Consider the following 27,278-nt stretch of genomic DNA (forward strand, 5'->3'; position numbering starts at 1 on the left):
AATTACAATAGCATTCTGTACAACTAGTCTGCAAAGTAAAAAAATCAGACCTCTCATGATTATACAACTTCGGTTTTTCACTATCGCCTACCTAAGCAGGTACCTATTTTTGCTGAGTTAGGATAAAATTCCATTTCTTATGGAAATTTTAATGAGAACTCATAATTTTTGATGTAACAAAATGGGTATTCATAGAATTAAATTGAACATAAATATGTCCATCTGCTTTAAAATCCTTAACATTACTTAACTACTGTGACAAAAAAAAGATTGTTGTTCTTTATTTTTAACCCGAGATTTTAACAGCCCTACCGAAGTTAAACTTCTGAAAAAACTTAATTTTAGTGTGAAAAATTTCACAATTTTTTTTCTAAATTTAAATAGTTGAAGTGTCAAGCTTCTACATTAACCAAAAGTAAGAGTAAAGGCCGTAATACCTATTGACTTTTAACTATCGTTTGGACATTGTGTTTATGCATACTAAACTACTGCGTTTGCACCTTCCTCATTTTAAAGATGTAACAATTTAAACACATACTAAAATCTTTTCATAAAAGCTTAATTATGTTCCTGGCTTTTAAAACTACAAACTGGTAGTATATGCATTACTGGTTTATGTGAGAAAGTAGTTGACTAATGGTTTTCTATATAGACGCATGTTTTAAATAGCCTTAAACGCTTTTTCTTTTTTGCTTTGTACTTTTAAGCAAAAACATCAAGCAATTGTTTTTTATTAATTTGTTTTTCATTAGTAATTTCTTTGTCATATATACCTAGTCCTCTGGCTTTTTTCTGGCCTTTTTATTTATCATTTTTATTTGTATGGGTGCTTTCTTTTTGTTTGTTGGCCTTCATTTATGGGTTCTACACCAAAAATTGCTATTAATAAATTAGTGACCTAAACAGTATTTTATAGAATCAGAAGATAAGTTTACCTTTTTTGTCATCTATATCACTCACTCTGTAGATGTCTCATTGATCTCTAAAAATAACTTGTTTTCTCATAGATTATATTCAGAAAAATTATTACTCAGCTTCAATTCCATACAATATATGTAATATTTTTTAATATTTTAATATTGTGTGTTGCATTTTCTTCTAAAGACAAATGTATATTTTATCTATTTATATTTAAAACTTTAGGACCCAGTGTTCATAATATGCAGGATAAAAGTTAGACCGTCTTTAAAATCAGTCCCTAAGATAAGCTAAATATGCTAACCTTCTATTACCAGCAAAAAAGAGAAAAATGTTGAAACACTCATTACACGTTTAATTACAATTTCGGATGGGTTTTCGGACTCCATTCTGGCCATTCCACTTTAGCCATTCAGGCCATGCTGCCTGTATTGTGTATTCAGCAGTTCCTATTAGATGTCTTCACAGTGACTGATTCTGCTGGGCTTGCTGACACCCGCTTCATGCATGGCCTGCTGTGCTGGGTGGAATATTTTTTCTGAGCTGCCTGGAACATTAAAGACATCTTGGCCATGTCATTCTGTGTACAGTGTTGTGTGTGTGTGTATGTGTGTGTTCATGTGAGTATGCATTCCTGAGCAAATCAATATTAAATAAATGATTATGTGGTATAACTTTATATACATGCAAAATTTTAAATTTGAATAATGATGGATTTATAATTTATTACGGCATGTATTTTTAATAATTTTAGTTCAGTCGACATTAGCAAGTTTCCTTTAGCTTTTTATTGTCTGTGGTTATTGACACTAGGGGGCACTGCTTATCCTCAGTTGCATCTTTCTTCAGGAAATGAGTAAAAATACTCAGCTGAATTCTGTGCTCCTACTTTAATTAACAATTGAATTTAGAGAACTGCAGGCTATTTAATTCTTTGTTATTTTGGTTTTATTTCTAATGCCTATATGTAGTGCTAACAAAGGGGGTGGAGCTATTGGTTCTCACAAACAAATACAGTATCCAGTGCCCCATACAGTAACTTTTTTCCCCCATTGGAAATGTCATTCTTGGCAAAACCAGAAGGGCAAGTTTGCCCAGTGATGAGGTTTAGATCCCTTGCCAGCTGTGCTTCTAGCCAGCAAGTGTGATGAACAGCTTTAGAAATCAAGTGAGAGAAAGCATTCAAGAGTTAGTGTGATTCATTTGGATAAAGGTCAAGAGAAAGATAAGCAAAGCATAAGAATGAAGAGCACAAATAGCAATAATTTGTACCTTTTTGCTTATATAATTTCCCTGATCCTATTTGTAATTTTTAAGCACGTACTTAGTTCAAAAGTGACCTGCAATTCTTCTAAAGTATTTTAAAGACCATATTTAATCTTGTATTTTAGCTGATACTTAAAAATGAGTGAAGTGGATTTGCTACTATTCATAACTATATTTATAGAGTAGAACTGTGGCTACTAGTTGATAATCAACTGACAATACAATTACCTAAACTTTTTCAGTTAGCAATTATCATTTGATCTTAGTAATATAAAGTTCTATTCATTTTTTAGAATGAATTTTTAGTCTATTCTAAACCTAAATACTCATGTTTCTCACTACGTGTACCTCTAAGGACATTAATGACTTTGTTCTATTTTTAAAATAAAACTCTCTCCCCCTCACTCCTCCTGTCCCCCTATCCAAAGGTGGAAAGCGATCAGTGGCATATAGAATAAAGAAAACTATTTTCCTCAGTTCTCCTAATTAATCAGATCCATGAGAAAACTGGTAAAATTTCATATTCTTCTCCTCTATAGTTGTAACCAGCCATATATTGTATACAAGAAAGCATGCAGTTAGCTCATGCCCTGTTTTTATGAGCTAAAGATACTGATTTTTAACAGGAGTAATTAGAAATAAGGTATTTTTACAGATTTTAAAGTTTTCATGGCATACGTTTTACATCTGGGCTGAGAAGGGACAGAAATATTGCTAGAATAGTGAAGTTTGGTTTGAATGCCAGTAAAATATCTGAGCATAAACACTTGGGCAGTTTTAAATAAAATTTGTAAAATACCTTTGCTTTGTGGCACTCTATATTGGGTTCTACTACATGAGTATTACAATGAGAAATTATTTAAAATTTTTCAATTTTTCAATTTAAAATTTTTCAAAGAAAAATGGATTTGTGCATTATCATGGTTGATTTTTTTTTCTTTTCTAATTTTCCAAGGTGATTTCTTGGTGTTTATTGAACAACATATGCTTTTAAATATATTGAGTGACTAGTTTGTTAAAATTTCTTGGGAGAAAAAACTTTCAAGGTTACTACACAGTTTGTAGAGAAATATTATCTATTATTTTTCTTACAAGTATTTTTCTAATTATTCCTATGTAACATCATAAAAGCATTAGCTAATTTAGCCTCATCTCTCATTTTCAGTAATAGATTTGTCACTTACTAAAAATAGGTACCATCTAGTTAGACCTTAGCAGTTCATAAACAAAACACTGATTAGTCAGTATGGGGCAGCTTTTGTTATATTCACCATTTTATAATTTGAAATGTTATTTTCCTAGTACTCTACCATCTACAAGCAATCAGATGCTGGCCCATTTATAATAGGTTTTTCTCCTCCTAGCAGGACGTTGCTTTTGGCTATAAAAAGTTAATTTCAGATCCTGATATACTTGCATTAATTTTTGAGACAGTGGCTGTGTGTAGTACAGCAAAGAATAACATGAACATCACACCACTGTGCTGTAGCTAATCGTTTATTACCTCAAGCCAGAAAAGCAGTGTTAATATGAAGGCCACAGTATGTCTATGGAAAAGATGGAAACTGACAGAAAGGTCTTAGAGATGGCTTCCTAAAGGTCTTGAAAGAGGGGAACAAGAAGTACTAGAGGAACAATAGCAACACTATCAAAGGGATAGATTTTAATATTTACAGTGCTGGACATCTTTGGAATTTTTTTTATGATTAAAACAAATTATTATCTTGAATAACAGACCCCATTTTCTCTCCAACATCTTTGCTTCAGAATGGGAAAGCTCATTGTAATGTTATCTTTTCAGAACCATAAGTGTTCTCTAAAAAACATATGACTGAGATGTTCATCAGCTGGGATGTTTGCTGTAATTCACCAATAAATTTGAATAATTTGACATAATTTCTGACAAAGATGAATGTTTCCACATTCATTTCCATAGTAAGGCAGTATCTATGTGAAGAAACCAGTTAGACTGACTTTACCTGCCATATTGACCAGAAAAAAGAACAAAACAACAGCCATTTAGTCCATAGAATTAAAGCAGTTTATGTGTACAAACTACCTTGATGGTCTGTCGACCCAAAACTTACATAAGAGTATGTTACTTTGGAGCCTATAGTATTACAAGGAAGCAAAGCTCTAGGACACATCACCAAGGAACTAATGGCACATGTGCTTTTAAGCAGTACAGAGTGGCAGAGAATAAAGGAGAGGCATTTTGAGCTCTAGGTGGGACAATCCCATGTCCCACTGGAACTAGGGGCTACATATAAGTCATTTCATCTGTTTCTCATCTGTACACAAAGGAACTGGACTAGGTAATTTCCAATGTCCTTAACAACTTTCCATTCTTTTCTTCAATATTATAGGTACAGCCATGTGAGCATTAATTAATATTTACTGGTTTCAGTAAACTGTGATGCTATTTGTAAATTCTTCCTTTTCTATGAAAGACCCTAAGAACTATAACTGCAATGTATCACGACTATCGGACTGTGTGCTTTAAGGCATTAGGGTCTAACTAGTCCACGCCCACAGGCCATTAAGAAGTGGTGTCAATATCAAATTAACATCTAGAAACATTTAATTCTAGTACTGGAAAATTCAGCAATGAGTTTATTGTTTTTTTCTGTGTGAGGAGGAAAATGACTAATAGATCCTAGTACGTGCTGGTGGTTGTGTAGGAAGAGACAGACGTAGAGAAGCTTTGCTTTTCCTGACAACTTAGTGACAGAAAGTAGTATGGTAGATTTCATCATGACACCCACAGCGAGGAATGGCAGGTTGGGTTCTTGTGAAAGGGGGTTAGGATCAGAACTATGGAAATTCAACATTTGTTCCTCATGCCTATGCATTGTCTTCTTTTGTGCTCTGTCTGTGGCAGTATCTTTTTTCCCCCGTCTTGTTACACTCCTGATGATGATAACCTTCCCTACAAGGAGTCACTGTTTCTTTTTCACTTAAGATTTCTTCTTTTAACTTCTCTTGAATGTCATTCGCAGGCCTCCCTTCAGACACATTGATGTTTTGTTGATATTTGACCTCCATTCTTTCATACCTATATGCCTAGGACAGTGTAGAAGCTATCTACCGATTGACCAGTTCCCTTTTGCCTTATCTCTTCAATAAAGTTTTTCTGAAAGCACCTTTCTTGTTCTTCCATCTCCACACCATGTCCGTTTCACTTATAATCTCATGACATGAAATATATGTGTAATTCTATTTTGTATATTGTCATTTATATTATTCACACTCAGGAAAATAGGGGAAGAATTTCAGTCTGCAGTGCTATCGGTCTGTCACCTTTCATGCACTGCTATAAAAATCCAAAAATGTAAATGAAGTAATTAACCCGATATGAAACAGTGACATATAATTGAATTTCTAAATTCGTGAACTACTGACTCCTTTTTATATCTTTGCCCATTTTATAGGATTTCATATTGGCTAAGCTGGCTACTTAACAAAAGGTGTGCTGTAACAAAAATTCTACTTCCTACTATAATAAATCCTGATGCTTATTAAACATCAGGTACTGTGCTAAGTATATTTATTTTAGATTTCTTGCTGTTTGAATTATGTCATGCTCATGAAACTGTGGCAATATTTAATGATAGTGGAATAAGTAGACCCTAAATCACTGACTCAACTAGTGGAATCTCCCCCAAAGAAGTGCTAATGAACAGACACATGAAGTAAAATGGAATTTTTAAAAAATAGCCTAGAGAATAATTCTCCTTCATTCATACATCAGCCCTTCCTCAGTATAAATTTTTCACTGCCATCTTGCATCAGAGCTGTCATCAGATGTCTAAATGATAGGTTTCAGGGTTCTCCTCTTCCTGTTAGTGATCTGAAGTGCTACTCCAGCGTTTTCCATTACAATGGATATTGATAGAGGACACTTGGTGTATAGCGACTGTTGTTTATAGTTCACTAGCATACGAACTCAGAAGTGCTCTTTTGCTACATATAGTATATGTGTATGTCCTCTTATCTGTGAAATGAAGATATAGCCATATACATAGAAATAAATAGCTACTTTCGTTCCAACCCCATCTTTTCTTCCACTTAATGTTTATATGATTTTCTGCAGTAAATACAACCCTAAAAGTCCTATCTCATATGAATCTATTTCAAACCAGTTATTCACACAGATCTACTTTATCACTTCAGAAGTCTGAGATGTGCTTTCATAAGAAAAATGACTCCTACATATAATCAGAATCATATTTTAAAATCCCAGCTTAAAGGGTTGTTCTATATTTGTTGGTCAGTAGACTGTGCATTTAAACAACCTTCATAAATAGCCAGTTGAATAGAAATTTCTTCCAGCAACAGTACTCACTTGAATGTTTAAGCAGGCACACAAGCTACAAGTACTTAGCATAAGCTCCCAGGTAAAAGAGCCATCTGGAGATTCTTGTTCAAATATTTTCAAACAATGTAGGAAGTCTGTGGCTTATACTTATCATAATGATGTCACTTTCCCCTTAAAAATGGATATCAGCCTCTTCCCAATGTTTGGTAATTCTAAAAAACCACAATTGATTAGCACATCCTATTTTAAGAACATTTAGGTGGTCTTACTTTCCTGTATCAAGCGGTCAATGCCTAGACTGGAATCTAAAAGTAAGAGCCCCCCTCCAATTTATGCCAAACATTTTTGCATAAACCTGAGCCCTGCATTTGGAGAAATATGATCAAATGAAGATTACCCTCGATTTCTAGAAGCAAAAACTCAAAAGCATCTCAGGACATAGAGTAACTAAGATCTGGAAAAGAATCAAAATCTTAAATGTCTTTATTCAGTCCCCAAATTTACATAGCAGTCTTTATTTTCTTTATATCATAAATTTAGGCTGAGATTTGAAAAGCCAGCCCAACTACTTTTATGGTGAAACCTCTCTGTTGGAGCTCACTCTTCCTTTTCCCCTACCAACAACATGGTTTGAGTTTATCATGACAGACCCTAAGTGACTATTGCATATTTTATATAAAGCTTGGGATTATTTTGCATTCACTTTTGAAATCACAGGAAAATACCTTGCATTATCTGACATACATATTTCATTTGAAATCCAGGAAATCAAATCATTCCCAATGGATTTGTAAGATAATTTTTGAATTTTGTGATTTTTTTTATTTCTTTATGCTTTTTAATAGTGTGTCTCCATATTCTGACTTTGTGTTTTTCCCTTATAATCTTTCGTTGAAGGATACTGAAAAATTTGACAAGATATATAATATGGTAATAGATTATGAGAGACCTAAAATCCAAGAGAAATATATTTGATCTCAGAGATATTAGTGAGTTAAACGATAATGCAATCTTGAGTTCACAAATAACTGAATAGAGTGCAAGGCAGATTAGAAGGACAATTTAGATCTCAATGGACAATAGGCTAATGCTTAATTTCAGTCATGGCCTGTGGTGGACATTGTGATACACTGACCAGTTGCTCCTTCAATAAAGGATTTGTTGCCCTAACTCTTGGAAGTGCTTTCAGCCGTCAGCCCCTCAGGGATTGCCTTGGCTGCTGTAGGGGCTCATATTCAAAGACAGAACAGTAAGGGAGATTAAAGGCCAAGCTATCAGGGCTCAGCTTAGAATGACTCAGAAGGATCATTCTAGGTCCAGAGCTTCCCTGGAGTTGTGCAATATTTTCATTGGACCTCCATCTTACCTTGACTTCTCTCTCTGCCCTTTCCTGCTTTATTTCCCACCGCAAACCCCAGCCACCTTCCTCAGATGTTGATCATCAGAGCACTCCTTTGTGAACATCCTGCATGCTAACTCCCATTTCAGAGTCTGTTTCCTCGGGAACCCAACCTATGATATGGTCTATTTCTAAATACACTAAACCAGACGTCACTCCAGCTCACTAGCTGTTGCTTTCCCCAATCTATTCCATCTGTTTAAATAGCACCTCCATTCATTCCACAAATAGTTTCTGAGCACATATGATATGGCAGTCATTGTACAGGGAATGGTGATGTGTTGCTGACCTGGCAAATATGATCCTGCCCTCGTGGAGCCTACATTTCAGTAGGAAAGAAAGACCATGAACAAATCATTACCAATGTAGCAAATACTTCAAAAATGAATATGTAAGGTATTATATACAGATAGCCAGGACATAAAGACATGGAATTTGGAGTTAAAAGATGTAGCAGTGCCATTTAATAACTATGTGAATATGGGCAAGTCACTTTCTCTAAACAGAAATTTTCTCATCTAAAAAACAGGAATGTAATCCCTCAACTACTTACAAAGAAATTGTTGTAATGAAATAATCTATCTATAAGTACTCAGAGTATTTTTTTTTTTTTTAATTTTTTTTATTTATTTATGATAGTCACAGAGAGAGAGAGAGGCAGAGACACAGGCGGAGGGAGAAGCAGGCTCCATGCACCGGGAGCCCGATATGGGATTCGATCCCGGGTCTCCAGGATCGCGCCCTGGGCCAAAGGCAGGCGCCAAACCGCTGCGCCACCCAGGGATCCCCAAGTACTCAGAGTATTAAAGGGCTCTAAGAACTTATCTGCACGTGCCTTTACCATCCTAAATTGTGAGCTCTTCCCAAAGGTCTGGAATTAAGTTTTCCTCAACTTTGTAGTAATAGTGTTTTGCTTTAAACAGTTGATAAATGAGAATATCACTTTCCCTGTTTATTCCCAGCAACAGAGTACATGGTCCTTAAAATATATTGAAAACAATATAGGTAATTGGAACCTAAATTTTTTTATAAAAATATTATTAAAGTTATAACTTTGAATACTTTAGTAAAATTTCAAAAATACCAAACATCTATGTGGAAATTCAAATCAAAACTTTCTTTGTTCCAGATCTAGGGAGGTCTAATTGATGACTGAAAATTGTATATATTTAAGGTATACAACCTGATAAGATATCTGTATACATGGTATAGTATTCACCACACCCGAGTCAGTCAACATATCCATCACCTCACACCTAACCTAATGTAAAGGCTTTTAAGAAAAATTTGTTAAATAACATAATCTCCTGTACTCTGATTATCTACTATATATATCTTTGTGGTGGGAAATCTTATCTCTTTACCTTTCTTTTTCCCAGACCAAAATAAATGGTATACTTTAAAACTTAAGTGTATTAACACTTTCCCAGCTGGATGTATATTCCTTGCCTCTGCCTAACCTAATGAAATCTTTTGCCACAAATTTTTAAACCATTCAACAATTGACAAATTCTTTATATACAACAGTGTTTCAAGTACTTACCAATTGATAAGAGCTATATGTGATTTTTAAACTGAGTATTGTGAACATGCTACTTATTTGCATCAGAAACATCTCTGGGTATGTAATACATACATAAGGTTTTAATAACTTTTCTCGTTTTTCCATCTTAGACTATGTATCGTCCCCAGGTAAATATCTCCTTTGCAAGCCAGCTTATTTTTTTGGACTGGCAGTGTCTAGTTCTTACTTACATTTTTATAATACATCCACTTTATAGATGTGATTTTAATAGCTATGTTTTATAATATCTCACCTACTTATGATCAGTCTTATAGCATTACATAAGAAAACATCTTAATCAAATAAGTCACTTTGATGAATCCTTAAACTGTTTTCTTAATATATGACCACTTTTATTTTTTCCTTATAATGAACTTGCTTTTTTCTTGATTGATGAAGTTTTTCAGACTGTTGCCTTTTTTTCTCTTATTATGTATTTTTTTAAGTGCTGGTCTTCTTTTCCAGTTTCCAGATTGTCAGTCACTTAATATTTGTTTGTTTGTTTCTTTTCTTTTCCTTTGAAACCTTCCTTACATATGCTTTTTTGTCGCTGAAGGAGCCTGCACGTGGCAGCATAGTCCAGGCAGGAAAGGAAAAGGAAGTTATTACTGCTCTCTTCTGGCCGCCTGCAATACTAAATCATAACTTGCTATTCCCTAACTGGTGGCTGGAGACTTATCTTCATAAATACATGTGACCCAAGAAGTTTCAGTTTACATACCCTATCCCTTGGGGTTCTTGCCTGTGGAGAGCCTTTTCCTTCCTGAAATTAGACAAAGGTTGTAAGAATTGAAGCTAGGGCTTCAAAGCACAGGAAAAGAGAATGTTGTCTTATCCTGTTGCTACAGTGGAGCTCCAGCTGGCCATGTTTATCTACCCAGGGTGTGAAGCTGCGTGTCCATCTGTGAGGGGCTCAGCACAGTGCTCAGGCTTGCCCTTACATTTTGAACTTAGGAACTTCTGGAAATATTTCTTGAATGTTTTCCTCCATGGTTATTTTTATAGTGACAACTATATCACTTTGGGGCATATGCTTAAATTGTTTAGCATTGAAATTTTTGTCAGATTTACCTGTTTGCTAGAGTAACATTTAACTTCTCTTCTACTTATATATACTGCAACATAGAATTTACCATCCAAACCAGAACACTTTTAACAGTGGAAAAAGACACTCTTAATGATTATGCCACGTCCATAGTTATAAACCAGGAATGTCCTGGGCTAACTAGAATGTATAGTTATCTTATTTGTACCTAATTATTCTCCTTGCAAAATTTAAGCAAGCCCACATCACTTTACATGATTTTAAAGTGGAGGCAGAGGAGGGGATGTGGTAGTTGTCTGACACATAACCGCCACCTAAACTGTGCAAATGTTGATGTCACTGAAGGGTACATAGATACTATATTTAAAAGGAAGAACAGATTTCAGAAATTAAAAATGAATGTCAAGGTAATAGTGATAGTAGCTGACAATTTTGATTGCTTGCATGCTTAATCTCATTTATACTTGGGCGATCTGATGAGGCGGAGTACTACTATTATTCCCTTTTTGTATTCTTATAATGATTAACCAAAAATTAAAATTTAAGGACGTGGCACTCCAGAGCTTATGCATACTTTTAACTACAACACTTTAGTACCTTCCCCTGGACATACTTTTATATCTCTGTGATTATCTTTTTAAAATGTAGGCAGCTATACTCCCTCTATGTAGGAAACAAAGTGGTAAAAGGACTCGGTGCCAGCTTGGCACTGCTGAGCCATGGCTCCATGCTTTGTTGCTGGCCCAAGTAATTCTGAAAGGATTCACTGATGGCAAGAAACTGGAGCTGCCACAGTATGGCTTCAACAATTCTGTTTTAATTTTTAAGTGCGTAGTGCTATTACAGGTCTAGTATTCTGATTATGAGATTTTTAAGCAAACACAATGATCATTTCTTTCTGTTTCTCCTTTAAAACACAGGTCTCCTTTAAAAAGACCTGTGTCTTTTTAAAAAACAGTATTTGTCATTAAATGTATTCTAAGGTAGGCTTCTGTTACCTTCTACATGAGAAAGGAGAATGCACTCGCTTACAAATAGGAGTAGTTTGCATAGCGTGTTTTTACAGTATCTGTTATAATTGTGTACTATGTGCCAGGTCCTCCACTAGTCACTTTATATTCAGTTCATTTCGTCTCACAGTAACCCCATGACTTAGGTGTATTTCCCATCTCCCTCTTACCTGTGATGAAATTGAGACCCAGAAAGAGTTGAGGTAATTCACTCTAAGTGTCATTACCCGAAGTGGCAGAAAAGGGATTTGAACCCAGAGAATCGGATTCCAAACCCCTTGAACCTAACCACTGCATTCCTTATGAAGACTGCTTACTTGAAAGCTTCTACTTCACCACCCCCCTTCCAAGGTGGGGGTGGGGGGGACGAGAGAGAGAGAGAGAGAGAGAGAGAAGTGAATGCAAATTAGAAATGTGAACTGTGAGTAGCATGTGAGAGCTGAATGTCATACTTGTCTGGATTTCCTGCTGGGCAGTTTAGTCCTCATATTTCATCTACTGAAGTGTATGTATTTCATAGTAATCACTAGAGGAGCTTCAAGAGCCTTGGGTGACAGAACCAAGTTTTAATATTGTGGCAAAAGTGATATTTGTTCTGTGAATAGCACACTATCGGGATTGACAAAAGAATCTTCAGGAAAGCATTAACAAGAAAGACTCTGCCAAACCCAGTGTCGGCTGATTAGTCATCTTGGCCCAATGTACATTTTCAACCCAGTGGGCCTGAGAGCACACAGGGCAGTGTGCCATGAGCCAGGAGATGTACAGGCACAAATGTAAAGTTATGGAGAGATTTGTGGTAAAGTATCATGGTTTATCAGACTATATAAAAACTATACTCAAGTAGAAGCACAGAGTGTAAATATAATCTGCATGACAAAAATGTGAAAAAGTACCACCTTTCATGCTTTCCAAACCTTTGAAACAATTTAATCTGAAATCTTAACTCTAGGAGCTCTAGAGGGAGCTAATCTATTTATACACATATATATTTTTTAAAGACATCTCAAACCTCAACCGTGCTATTAACCAGAGTGATGATTCATTCATGCTCATGCAGTAGTAATGATCCTCAGATTTATATACGTACAGTAGTGTCAGATCTTAATCTGATGGAAACATGCATTATTTGATTTTCTTTCAGAATAGTCTTTCCTGTACAAGTGATTCACATGCTGTAACCCTCACAGTGCATATGTGTAACACATGTCAGAATTTTAAAGGAAGGTAATGACTTTTGCTGGTGAAAGACATTAAAATATTTCTCTCAAAAACATGTTTCAAACATATTATGCATGCTAATATAGATATGGGCCTGCATGCACATATATCCATACCTACACCCCAACCCACATTGGCTTCTTTCAGGAGGGCCTCTTGGACTTTAAAGCCTAAGACAATTTATTCTGAGTGCTATCCCTACTGGGCCACAAATATGAGAAAATGAAATCACTTGTTTCTTTTAGTTTAGGATGAAGACAAACCCAATGTGGGGTTCACTTGTTTAGGTTGAGAGTATTAAACCTAGTATTGGATTGATTCATAATTTCCAAAACCCAAGACCCTCAACTAGAGATACAAAACTACCTTCAAAGGCTCATGGCAAAGTATCCCTATAACATCACTATCTCCCTGCCTTCCAAGCTTATCATCTAAGCTAAGACAAATGGACAGCAATTTTTTAATTTAATTTAGTGGAAATAAAAGAGTCTTTGTGTTTTCCTTTTCTAAAAGTAGCTCCTAATAAACTTATAAAAGAAATGAAATAGGGGTCTCTGGGTGGCTCAGTCAGTTAAGCACCCGATTCTTGATTTCAGCTCAGCTCATGATCTCAGGGACCTGGGATCAAGCCCCACATATGGCTCTGAGCTCAGCATGGAGTCTGCTTGTCTCCCTCCCCCTGCTACTGCCCCCTCTGTGCATGGACTCTCGTTCTCTCTCTCTCTCAAATAAATAAATAAAACCTAAAAAAAAAAAAACTGAAATAGGTACAAAAAGGGAATTACACTTTTAGGGGAACATGAGGTATTTATATTTGGCCAGGTACTTGTGAAGATGGTAGGCAAGTGCCCCATTTGAGGCCTTGTAGAAAGCATGGTGAGGCAAGTTGGGTAGATAGAAGCAGTCTGTGTAATGTCGGGGGAGAGATGGTGGCAGGAAGTGCACATGGAGGGGAGCAGAGGTAGATGCTATGGACTCTGGCCCTCCCACACCATCTCTCTGGTCCTCTGCTTTTCATCCCACCAAATACTCTTAGACTCTGATAAACTCTCTTATCTTGTTACTGTTACTTAGTGTTTAGAATCTTACTCTGGAAGAAAACAATACAAGGAGATTTTTTTTCCTCTCAACTTCAACTCCCATCAAAAAATTTCATAGTAGGATGAGCCTGTATACAGATGGTATATGTTTTTAATCTGTTCAAAGTACTTCATATGTATTGGGTTATTTAAGCTTTTGTCGACTGGTAACATGTAATGCACAGAAGGAAAGAGCAGATTAATTGTGTAGAAGCTAAGGTGAGAGGACTTTGAAGAGATAGATCGAATTAAGAGGGGGAAAGAAAAATTTCAGGTGACAGCAACACATTTTGTATTAATTCTCAAATCATCAGTATGATTTATGGAAATATCCAGTTTTCCCTCTTATCCTAGACATCATTTTATTTTAGAGCCATAATAATAATTTTTTATATGCTATTGATAGTCTGGTTTTCCACATGACTAATTTCTATCTTGGCATGGTTTTTAGAATTTCAGCATTCCTTACTGATTTGGATATGGAATTTTTTTTTTTTTTTTTTTTTTTTTTTACTATCCAAGTCAGAGAAGCCTTAGTGGCTCAGTCAGTTATGCATCTGCCTTAGCCTTAGGTCATGATCCTGGAGTATGGGATGGAGCCCCAATCAATGGGCTCTCTACTCAATGGGGAGGTCTGCTCCTCCCTCCACCCCCTCCTCACTTGTATTCTCTCTCTCTCTCCTTCTCATATAAATAAAATCTAAAAATAATAATAAAATAAATGTCCAAGTCAATGAAGTACTGTATTACTGAAATACTAAAAAGGATTAATCAAATGAGTTCTTTTAGGTAAGAGTACTATAATATATTACTGAGAAATAGACCCCATATGACACCCATGAAAGAAAACAGGACTTAAAGGCATAGACAATTCAGAGTTGTATTCTTTTGTATCTGTGTGGCCCTTAACCAGTTTCTGAGCCTCAACCAATTTTCTCCTCCACAGATGGGAAAAATAATACAAGTTTTACATACATTTTAATATTATTTCAGAATAAAGTAAGAATGACTACGTATTCATTTTGAAATTTGTGTAATGCTACTTAGATATAAATATACACACAAATGAACACAATATTTTAATAATAATTTTATCAGATTCTACTTATTAAGCCATAAAACTTTCAGATGTTGATGTTTGGAATATCAAGCCATGAAACTGAGATGTTGATGTATGGGATATCAACTTTCTTTGTCATTTTTATTCAACTAATGTTACCAAGAATGTTACACAAAAAATGGAAGGTCATCCTTTATTTTTGAAAGATTGGTATAGGTATAAAATTGATCTTAATTGTTTGAAGAGTTCATTTGGCAGGTACTTCATAGTTCATTCAAGAATACATGGAGACATTGAAATCACAGGGTCGTACTATTTTTAGTGACTAAAATGCCTTTAAGAATCTAATGATGGGCAGCCTGGGTAGCTCAGCGTCTTAGTGCTGCCTTTGGCCCAGGGGGTGATCCTAGAGACCTGGGATCGAGTCCCACATTGGGTTCCCTGCATGGAGCCTGCTTCTTCCTCTGCCTGTGTCTCTGCCTGTCTCTCTCTGTGTCTCTCATGAATAAATAAATAAAATCTTTAAAATAAAAAAAAAGAATCTACTCTAATGAAAGCTAAAGGTCCTCTTTGAGAAAAATAATCCTATAATGTCCAGACACAATTTTGCAAGGAATTTCAAAGGGGTTCCTATCCATGGATCCTAATAAAAAACATCTTCCAACAACAACAACAACAACAACAAAAAATCTTCACATTAGATTGACGTATAGTAGGACTTTAGTAATATGGTCTCCTCCCTTCCAGATTTCTGTGTTTTCCAGATTATTATAGTCTTCTTTTATAGAAGTTGTTTTCCTGCCCAGCTGCACCTCCACCCATATATTCCATCTAGGGTCTGTCTCTTAAGCAATCTTGGTTCCTGCATTCATTCTACCCCCATGATTGCTGTTCCCTAGCATTCTTTTAATATTTTATTTTTTTATTAAAATTCAATATGCCAATATATAGTATAGTATAACATCCAGGGCTAATCACATCACTGCTCTCCTTAATGCCTGTCAGCCAGTCACCTCATCCCCCTACCCACCTCCCCTTCAACAACTCTCAGTTTGTTTCCCAAAGTTAATAGTCTCTCATGGTTTGTCTAAGATTTTATTTATTTGAGAGGGAGATTGTCCACACACAAGCTGGGGAAGGAGCAGAGGGAGAGGGAGAAGCAGACCCTGCTGAGCAAGGAGCCTGATGTGAGGCTCAATGCCGGGCTCGATGCGGGGCTCCATCCCAGGATACTGGGATCATGGCCTGAGCTGCAAGAAAACACTTAACCAGCTGAGCCACCCAGGTGCCCCTTTGCCCCAGCATTCTTCATCGGTGCTCGCTCCCAGGAGAGGCAGTAAGAGACAGAAGGGCTCTAAACCAAGCTGACAAATACAAGAAGCAGAGGCTTTGGACAGAAATGGCAACTGCAGCCAGGTTGCAGCAAGGCTGGAATAGAGGTAAATAGTCTGAAAAATATTCTATCACTACTAAACAGTCAGGTATTTGAAATTCTTCTCTTTTTTAAAGATTTATTTATTTAGGGATGCCTGGGTGGCTCAGCTGTTGAGTGTCTGCCTTTGGCTCAGGTTGTGATCCTGGGGTCCTGGGATCGGGTCCCACATCAGGATCCCCACAGGGAGCTTGCTTCTCCCTCTGCCTATCTCTGCCTCTCTCTTTGTCTCTCATGAATAAAAAAAATAAAATCTTTTAAAATTTTTTATTTAATTGAGTCAGAGAGCATGCATAAGCAGGAGGGGCAGAAAAGAGAGACTCTGAAGCAGACTCCAAGCTGAGCTTAAACTCCAAGTGGAGCTGGACACAGGGCTCAATCCCAGAACCCTGAGATCATGACCTGAGCTGAAACCAAGAGTCAGACGCTTAACGGGCTGCACTACCAAGGCTCCTCAGATATTTGTCCAGGGTTCTTTGGAGATAGCTCTTCATTCTTGAGATCCTCTAGAATCTGACCATTCTCCATCTCTAACAATATGAAACTGATTTTTAAACTGGAAGGGACAGTGTAAGAAATATACTGGATTGTAACATCATTTGATGTGATGTGAAAAAAAGTTGCACAGCATCACATCCATTGTATAAAATGTCAGCCAGATAGAAAAATAGACCAAAGGTTTTATTCTCTTGTAGAACATCTAACAATTGTATATTTTTCCAAGTTTGTATAATTTTAATTCTCAGATTTTCTACTTTTGTACTAAATCCTCAGCCTATTCGAATCTTAATTTGATATCATTTCACAAATGGTTCTCAATATTCTGTGTCTTCAGATACAACCACCTTACATAAGTCAGCATATGTTAACAACAAGCACAACAAAATCCAGGGCAAATATTTAAAAATGCAGACATATTCTTAGAATACCAGAAGAGCATGCTCTTATTTTGTAACTTTAGCAGCAGGCGCTCTAGATCTTTAAAAAGTGTTACTGTTTAGAAAATGAGAGTAAGGACATGTAAGTTCTTCATGAGTCAGGGGGATTCACTATTGTCGAATTTTTAGTTTTATTATCAATTGTTGGTTTAAATTTTTATATTCTAGTGCCAACGTGATCCATGACAATCTATTCTTTTAAGGTAGCTTTAGTTTATTATTCTTTTTGAGTACTTTTGACGCACAATGTTACATTAGTTTCAGGTGTATAACTTGGTGATTTGACAAGTTTATACATTATGCTATGCTCACTGCAAGTATAGCTACCATCTGTCCCATTAAATCACTATTACAGTGTCATTGACTGTGTTCCTTATGCTGTGCTTTTTATCCCCATGACTTACTCATTCCATAACTGGAGGCCTGTAGCTCTTTCTCCCCTTTGCCCATTTTGCCCAGCCCCCCCCCACCTCCCCTCAGTTTGTTCTCGGTATTTGTAGTTCCGATTCTGCTTTTTGTTTGTTCATTTTTAATGTTCCATATATGAGTGGAATCATTTGGTATTTGGCTTTCTCGGTCTGACTCATTTCACTTAGCATAATACTGTCTAGGTCCATCCGTGTCATCTGAAATGGCACAGTCTCATCCTTTTTTATGGATGAAAATCTGTTTTTAAAATAAAATCTAGGAGAAAGTATCAAACTACTTAATAATGAATGTGAAGTATTGAATTAGAGTATTATTTTGTGCTTTTAAAAATATTATTGATACTGCAAGGTGAATTTCTGCAATAATATTATGATGTTGATAAGCAACATTGATCTTAAGATTTCCACATTTTATAAGCAGAAAACACAAGGCCCAAATATGTAAGGTGTAGAAATTCTGCTGAAGCAGCATTAACAGTGAATTAGATTCCCATTAGGTGGTGTTCAGTGAGAGGGGAATGCATATGCAGGATTTGAAGAAATTTACTTGAGAGAGACATTTTTCATTCAGAATGCCAACAGGCATCATTCAGTATTAGAAGCGTGGCTTTCAGTGTTCACTGTATGAGCTATCATCACCACTCAGAATTCTCACTTTTTAAAAATGCTGTAACATACTTTTGATAGACAATTCAGAAAAATTAATAGCAAATGATAGAGAAATTGCTCTTTTCTAGTGGGAGAAAAGACATTTGATTCCGAGAAACGATGAGGACATGGCTATAAAATTTAAGGCTACTACATACTATATTTTAAATGTAGTTTTTTATTAAGCTTTCATCTACTTGTGTCAAATTAGAGTCCATTGTCTTAGCAGATTAAAACCTTTTATGATTCTTTTGATGTGGAACTATTATTTTTCACTTCCTTTATCTAGCAGACCACTGATGAATTCTTCAGTTTCTTCAAAACAAGTGGCTCTCTTTTAAATTTTAGAACCATTAAATTTTATAGAAACAACATTCTAAAGAAAGACATTAGAGTGTAATGCTGAAGCTTGTCGACATAAAGAAATATATTAGGAAGCAAAATGATATTAATAGGCTTTGAAGAGAAAGATATTTGTGGCATTTAAAACACCAAGGAATTACAAGGCTGTGTGGAAGAGCAGGCTAGTTAAATCGGAGAAGTCAAAGCAAGATATCTTTCATTACTGACATGCCATCTACTGAAAAGAAGTAGAAGTTAGTCCTAAGTAGCTAACAGTGAGCCCCGGGTACTAACTTCCCTGAAGCACTGAAATAGGAAGTGGTGGGAGAAAGTTGTAAAAGAAACCCTCAGGGATTCCTCCTTTTTTCCCCTGTGATCCCTTTAATCCTTGAATTGTCAAACCACATGGAAAATAATAGAGCTGCGTAGTTCTAAGACTTAAGTGGTATTATCTTTTTAAAAGAAAATATTAGGTCTTTTCACATCTCTGGACAGGAAGAGGGCATGCGTTCAGGATAGAAAAGAGTAACTTTGAACAAGAAATGCATGTTGCTTTTTCAGTTTTAATATATTATTATCTATGACTAAGCAGGCTGCACCCAGTAGAGAAAAAATTATAGCCAATATTTTATTTTCCTTTTTTAAAACAGATGATTCAACGAGAAGCAGATGTAAAAAGTAAGGTAACTGCTGTGGCGTTGACAGACTCTGTTCACAATGTGTGGCATCAAGAAGCAGGCAAAACGATTCGAGAATGGATGAGAGAGGTGAGACTAGATTTTTTTCAACGCTGAGATGAATGAGTGTGAGCCTTTATATCTTGAGCCCCCACCAACTTATATCACCTCCCGCCCCCAAACTCCCTTTCTAGAGGCAGAATATTTAGAGAGAAGAGAAAAAAGTAGACATGGTTGTAATAATAATAGAAAACCCTTCTGAAGAACAAATACGTTTTTGAAAGTCCTCCCCCCCCCCCGCCCTTTTTTTTTTTTTTTTTTGGCATTCTAAAGACTGTTATGTATGCAAGCAGCATACAGTAGAAAGTGGCCAAAGAAGGTCATGATCTGTTAGATTCTCATTCCCTGATTTTTAATTTTTCTACCAGCTGCTTAGCATTGGTGCTGCTCAGTGACAAGAAAGAAGCTTAAAGTACCATTGGGTCTCATCCTTTTCTTAAAAGGTGGTCAGTATGTGCCACTCTTTTTTTTTTTTTTTTTTTTTAATTTTTTTTTATTATTATTATTTATTTATGATAGTCATACAGAGAGAGAGAGAGAGAGGCAGAGACATAGGCAGAGGGAGAAGCAGGCTCCATGCACCGGGAGCCCGATGTGGGATTCGATCCCGGGTCTCCAGGATCGCGCCCTGGGCCAAAGGCAGGCGCCAAACCGCTGCGCCACCCAGGGATCCCAGTATGTGCCACTCTTAAATGGACTGGCTCACTACTGCCAGTAGGGGGAGAAGTAAAAAGCTGAAATAGTGTTTTGCCACCTGGAACCTGGGGCTCCAAGAAACCAAGGGCTGGTCATGGTCCAGCCTCAGGCTAAGAAAGCTTCTTTTCACCATCCCTAAGGGCTGGCTAGTGAGCTCATCAGTTCCTGACTCATTGAACATGCTCCCATTTTTTCTTAAGCTTTCAACCCATTATTTATTTGGGTTATTGATATACAGCTGAAACTTCTTTGTTATTTCTATTTAACTTTATGATAATATAAGCAATTGACATCATCCACACCGTGCTATATCAATTGTTTGGTCAAATTATATATTTCTATAAATGAGAACTAGTTGACCTTCCTGATTTTCTCCCACTTTTTCTTGGTAGAATATCCAGATATTTATCCAGCTGACCTCTTACCATAGGTATGATGGGTAACTTCTATAAGCCCTTATAGTACACTCTACAGACCAAAGAGTTAATGTTTGGGAAGAGTTTTGAATAAATAGGACTAAGCTATATAATCCCATAGTGGAATAAGCATAATATTACCAGTCTATTTTCACTGTTGTTCTTATCCATTAGGAAAAGTACTTTTGGGGCACCTGGGTGGCTCAGTTGGTTAAGCATCTGCCTTCGGCTCAGGTCATGGTTCCAAGGTCCCGGGATTGAGCCCTGTGGGAATTACTTCTGTCTCTCCCCTCTACTTGTGCTCTCGCTTGTACTCTCTCTCAAATAAATAAAAAAAATCTTTTAAAAAAAGAGAGAGAGATAGAAAGAAAAAGTACTTTAATTGTACAAAAGTCTAAAATATTTTTATTCCATTCCTCATAATGTTATAAATATGTAAAGGTAGGCTTTTAATGTGCTCTAACACCAAGGTGTTTTCTGACCACATTGCTTTTCATATTTCTCCTTTCACAGTTTATATCCCTAATTGTCTTTTCCAAGGGTCAAATTTTTTTTAAGAGAAATTTTGCATATTTCATGCCTATACTTTTTTTGTGATATTTATCTGAACATGTGTACACATAAACATCTCCCAGCATTATATAAGTAATAAGGTTGAATAAATGCACATTTTCCCCCACATATAACCAATATGGAATTTAGTATTTATCCCAAACTAGAAACATCCCTGTTCATCATCTTTTAATTGGGAATTCTTCATGTCTCATTCCAGGTGACAAATATAACAAAATTTATTTAGACTTACTTCTTTTTTAGGTTTTTATCCAAATTCCAGTTAGTTAACATACAGTGTTATATTAGTTTCAGGTGTACAAGATAGTGATTCAACACTTCCATATATCACCCTCCTTGATCCCCATCACCTGTTCCCCCCATGCCCCCACCCACCTTCCTCTGGTAACCATCAGTTTGTTCTCTATGGTAGATTTACTTCTTTAACCCTTTGTAACTAAGACTGGATTAGGTACTGCCTTCAAAAATTAGAATATATTGTCTGCATTTTTTCGTTTGACTGAAATAGGTAATAGTTAAATTCATCTTAATTCAATCAAAGCTCTCATTAATTTCTTTGCAAGCATAGCTTTTATAAATCTTTTAAATATTATATAATTTTATAAATGACCTACTTCTTGAATAGTTCTTTTATTCCGTCAGTTATGCCTGAGGCATGAAACAGCATGAAGAATTTTTTATTATGACATACCAAAATTCAGACCCCAACTCAGTCACTTACCTAACTGTGTAATCTTGGGGACATTATTAATCTCTTTGAGATTTCACTTTTTTCATCTGTAAAATATAATACCTACCTTGCAAATATGATTGGGAAATAACATATGTAAAGAAACAGCATGGACATGGGTATTTTAAAGGAGTTCAATAAATTGGAGCTCTCAGTGTTGTTATGTAATATTTCTTGCCCCAAAGTAACATTAAATTATATGAATTGTATTCTTTTGTTTTATGGATTATTTACATATTCAAAATACCTTACCAAAGGGTAGTAATTCAGAGCAAGGAGTTAGAAGAACTGGGTTTTGATAATGATTCTGGCTTAGTCACTCACTAGGCAAATCAATAACTGAGATCTAACATACACCAGGTACTCTACACTAAGGCTTATTGTCTTGGGAAAACCACTCGATCATTCTGGGCCTGTTTCATAATTGTGAATTACAGATAATTCCATCTACTTCATGAACTATTATGAGAATCAAAGGTGACAACCAAGAAGAAAACCTCTTGAAAAGCAAATGGTTCTACATTAAAAAATAAAATGTATTAATATGGAAAACACTATAGTATACCAAAGATAAAAATTATTAGATCATTGTTGATGGAGCTTTGAAATTATCCCTGCTCAGAGCACCTCCCTAAAACAAGAACAAAAATGGAGACTATAGGAGCCTAGGCCAGACATCCTTGTCCCCTCTGCATGAACCCTTGAAATAATGAAGAACAAACAGTCATGGGTTCAGTAAATCGAAAAGGCTATGATCTTGAGCAGGTGGGTTGGGAGCAGGATGTGGAAGGGTGACTTTTGTATCCCTCAGCATCCCACTTCCCACTGCCTCTTGCTCCAGCTTCAGTTACAATCAGGTCACAATCTGAGATATTTTGCAAATGTGTCTCCCAAGAAAAACAACTTCACTAAACTGGAATGCTGACCATTAAAATAGTGGTCTGGCTGCAGATGAAGCTTCAGTGCTTTTGACCTCTTAACCATTAGCTCCATTATTTCACCAAACACCACTTTAAATTTGGAAATAGGACAGGACACAAAGTGCTTAGTCATTCTTCTTATACTGCAAATTAGTAAAACTGCTTTTTGTTTTGTAAGCATATTTAAGTTAATGTGATAAAGGTATTGATGTTAACTATTCATCTACTATAAAAAGCTGATTTACTCTTTTTAAATTTCAGCAATTAATATACAGAAAGAAGGTTAAGCACTATATTCTTATATAATTTTAGAATAACAATTTCTTTTAAAGAAAGAAGGTCAGAGAGGGCTACTTTTGGTAATTACTCTGAGTGAAAACTACTCCAAACAGAAGACCAAGCATACATACTTAACCATGATTCATGAGGAGAGGTAAAAAGTAGCCTAAGGCAGCTGCTAAAAGACACTTCTTACCTTAAACTCCAGGACTGTAAAGTGGGTGAGGATGGACATGCAGGACATTGTGTTAGGTAAAATAAAAAACTAAACACAGAATGAAAAATACTATGCAATCACACTTATATGTGGAATCTAAAAAGATGGAATACATAGAAACAGAATAGAACATTGATGACCAGTGGGGTAAATAGGGAGAAACTGGTCAAAGAGTACAAAGTTGCATCTATGAGGATGTGTAAGTCTAGAGACCCAATGTATAGCAGTATAGCATGATGACTATATTCAGTACTGATTTCCTCTATTCAGTACTGAATACTAGAAGTCTAGCAAGAGAATAGATTTCAGGTTCTCTCACAGCACACACACACACACACACACACAAATGGTGTAACTCTGTGAGAAAATATGTTAATTAGCTCGATAGCAATAATCATTTCATAATGTATATCAAATCATCATGTTGTACACTTGAAATACATAGTTTTTATTCTTTTTAAAAAGGCTGAGAGGGTGAATGTTATTTCCTGACATATCCCTGGCCTCTGAAAGTCTCCAGCCAAGCCAGATGTATGGTTCTACAAAGCTATCATGAACCCTTTCTTGGCATCATCAGCTCTGAGTGGCAGGCAGTCCTGGAAACACAACCTAGTGAATCATAGTTGTTCTTGTCTGAGGACACAATGCCTTCCATTTTGAATCTCTACCTCTATGGCACTGGTGGACCTCAGACAAATAAAAATTAATAAGAACCTAAATTCACCCAGGGCAGCAAATATATCTCAAAATACTTGTAATAGGATACCTACTACATGTTTTTCTCTTTAAACATAGTATACTAAGTTCTAATTTTCTTCATGTTTTTAATCTTCTTCTTAAAAATCTTTTTTTTTAATTTTTTTTTATTTATTTATGATAGAGAGAGAGAGAGAGGCAGAGACATAGGCAGAGGGAGAAGCAGGCTCCATGCACCGGGAGCCCGACGTGGGATTCGATCCCGGGTCTCCAGGATCGCGCCCCGGGCCAAAGGCAGGCGCTAAACTGCTGCGCCACCCAGGGATCCCTTCTTCTTAAAAATCTTAATTCATTTCATAACTACACTGAAACATTGTCAGCCCTTGGTTCAATTGTCAAAGAGGGCCGCTCAGCACTATGGCCTACAGGCACTTCTACTTTAGTTAATAGTTCCCAACATTTTGGATTTCACAAAGAAGACAATTTACAACCACAAAAAAAAAAAAAAACTGTTAAGTTCATCATTTCAGAGTAAAAGACCTTTAAATTGAGAACACTTAACTCTAAGAAACACTATATTGCCAATTTTTTCCCCTCAGACGCAGAGAAACTTTAGTTACATGGCCCTCCCAAACTCTTGGCTCTGGTCAAGGGCTTCTTTCTCTCTGCTTGTTGGTTGGGATGAGGCAGGACTACATTTGACAGACATGCCTCTCTTAATCTGTAGTACACCATGCCTTATGGTCTGCTCAGGGCACCTGAGAATAAGATCTGCTTAGAACACACTAGCATGTTTTGCATTTACTTAGGGAGGGCTTTCCTAGCGCCTCTGCCATCCTGGACGCTCTGCTAGTGTCCATCTCGACTGAAGAGCTGAGGTGGAGGCAAAGTGAGCCACTGAGAAGAGGGATAGAATAAACATTAGAAAAACAGTAAAAGAGATTTGGTTTTTAATCTATAGAAATGCATCTCAGAATAGGAAGCTGGATCTGATATCATGGAATTTCAGGCAGATTGAATTTATGTGTAAAGGCTATATGTCTTTCTCATATTTCTTTCTTTATGTGTATTTCCCAGCACATTTATGTTATTTTGTTACACTGTCACATGGCAAACATTTTTATCTTGTTCTGCTCTTTTCTCTACATGTTTTTCCCAGTGGGATAAAAATGTTACACACACAAGCACACACATGTACACGACACTCATCAAACTTATGATGCCAAGCCTTTACAATCCTACATAGGCCCTTCCTTTGTCATTCCAGAGAACTTTGGGACATACTCACTTTTTACGGTATTTATTTTCTGTCCTGTTTTAATGAGAAATGAAAGCCTAAACATCTGCCTAGATAAAAACTGAAATTTCAGAACCCTAAATGTTAACCTATCTTTTGTTTTAAGTGTTTGAGTTAGAGGTGACCATTTTATTCAGCTTTTTAAAGGCAGTGGTAACGAGTTAGAAGGTGATTAATTACCAACATATTGTAATGTACCATCATTTTTATTAATACCAAAAATATCCTATAAGACGTAGTTTTACATACATGAAGTATAGGTGAGCAGAATTAAGACTGACATATCACCCGGGTAATAGCCCACTTCCATCAGATTTGGAGGTACTACTAGGATGAATAATAATTAAAATATATACCTAATCGCTGCCTGTCTGTCGGTAGTGCTAATTGCTGTCATTGAAAAGACTGAATTGTTTAAGAGAAAGAGAGAAAAAGAGAAAGTCATTCTTCATTGAAGCTATCTCCCTGTATCATTGGGAGCCTATTTTTAGTACCTATAGAAGTCATGATTTTTGAATTTATTAGGGGCTGTAATGAATGATAAAACAAATCATCCATTTACATATCTTGACACTACTTTGGAGAATACTTATTTCTTACAAGCAAGTGTCACATTGTATATAAAAGCTGGCTAATTGTGTGCTAATCTTCTGCATTATCTAGAACTCTGTGATGTGGTATTCTATCAATAGTAATATTAATTTTACTTATTTCAAATGTATGAAATATCTTCTAAAACCCGATTTCTTTTATAATTTCTGTTCTCTCACATTGTATAATTTTGCATTCAGCTGCTAATTAAGATTAGGAGTGCACGCAAGTTATAGAATACATATTCACTTTAAACCATCAAGCTTTTGTTATACATAAAAATACTAATATTTTATCCATTTTAAATGTAAAAAGAGAGAAAGCATTTAAGAACATTACTAGATGTTGTGTTTGTTTTCATGGTTTTTTTTTTTTCCACACAGTTCAATAGTTTCATTGATCTACTGTTTCTTACAAAAATCTGCCATGCTTTGTGAACTTCACTTTCTAATCTCATACAGCAACCCTTCCTTTATGTTATTCCTGCTCTCCCTGGTCCCAGAACAGTAGGGTTGCCTTGACAAATCTATTCAAAAGCCATTCCTCGGCCTTTATTGGTGGGGACTGGGGCCTTTGAAATTCTCTCCTCACTGCAACACAGCTGACATCTTCTTCCAGACAGAATGAATTAAGGAAATACAATAAGACACTTGATCTACCAGTCAAGGATCTTTCCACAGTGAGGACGGATTCCATGGTGCACAACCAGGGCAGCAAGCATCTAAAAATACACAATACATGCTTGTTTACCAGAATAGCAATCAGCGATTTTTCCAACATGATTGATAGGATGATTTCTTTTAAAATAAAATCTGTCTGGAATTTCAGTGTGTATGTGTGTGTGTGTGTGTGTGTTAGAAATTTTTAAAAAGCCATATGAAGCTAATCACATTTTTTTAAGCCAGCCTTTAAATACAGACTTAAAATGTATGGAAGGAATATACATAATTTTTATTTCATTTGTCTGAGTAGTAAGTCGTCAGTATCTTAAAGATTGATTTTAATATTGAAGGCCTCATGTCCTCAAACACACAGCTTCAATTCACTAGGTTGTGTTTCTTTTGAACTACTTGATACAGCCTTCATTGAACAAGGTTGAAGTAAAAACTAAAAGAAAGTATATTTAAGGAGTAACTGCAAAATTTATTTCTTCTATTATTGCAGAGACAAAGACTCTAGGTTAAAAATAAAACTATTCTTTCACATGATCAAAATAATATTTATTTCCGTCTTAAAGTTAAAAATGGCCATCCTTTTCAGTTTCCCTTAATTATAATCTTAGCCTTTTCTTATATACATGTTACATCATGGTTCACAGAAGGTTACATGTCTTCTTAATATCAGCAGAGATAATTTGCCAAATTGTAGAAGATAAACTTTATTCCACAACCACAGTGGTCAGGAATAATACTGTTTATATAAGGAAAAATTTTATAGTACATGGAAAATAAATTGGAC

At 36.0% G+C, this 27,278-nt stretch overlaps 1 protein-coding gene across 19 annotated transcripts in view; it reads left to right on the plus strand.

The window, feature by feature from the left end:
* ARB2A (ARB2 cotranscriptional regulator A) overlaps positions 1-27,278 on the plus strand; it is a 413,243-nt gene that overhangs the window by 244,383 nt on the left and 141,582 nt on the right. For all 19 annotated transcript variants that reach the window (XM_072736791.1, XM_025992896.2, XM_072736792.1 and 16 more), the window contains one exon: positions 19,319-19,435. In XM_072736791.1, coding sequence (XP_072592892.1) covers positions 19,319-19,435 — 117 coding nt within the window. The remainder of the gene's footprint in view (positions 1-19,318; positions 19,436-27,278) is intronic.

This window comes from Vulpes vulpes, chromosome 14, assembly GCF_048418805.1.
Source record: "Vulpes vulpes isolate BD-2025 chromosome 14, VulVul3, whole genome shotgun sequence".
In the NCBI taxonomy this organism is placed as follows: Eukaryota; Metazoa; Chordata; class Mammalia; order Carnivora; family Canidae; genus Vulpes; species Vulpes vulpes.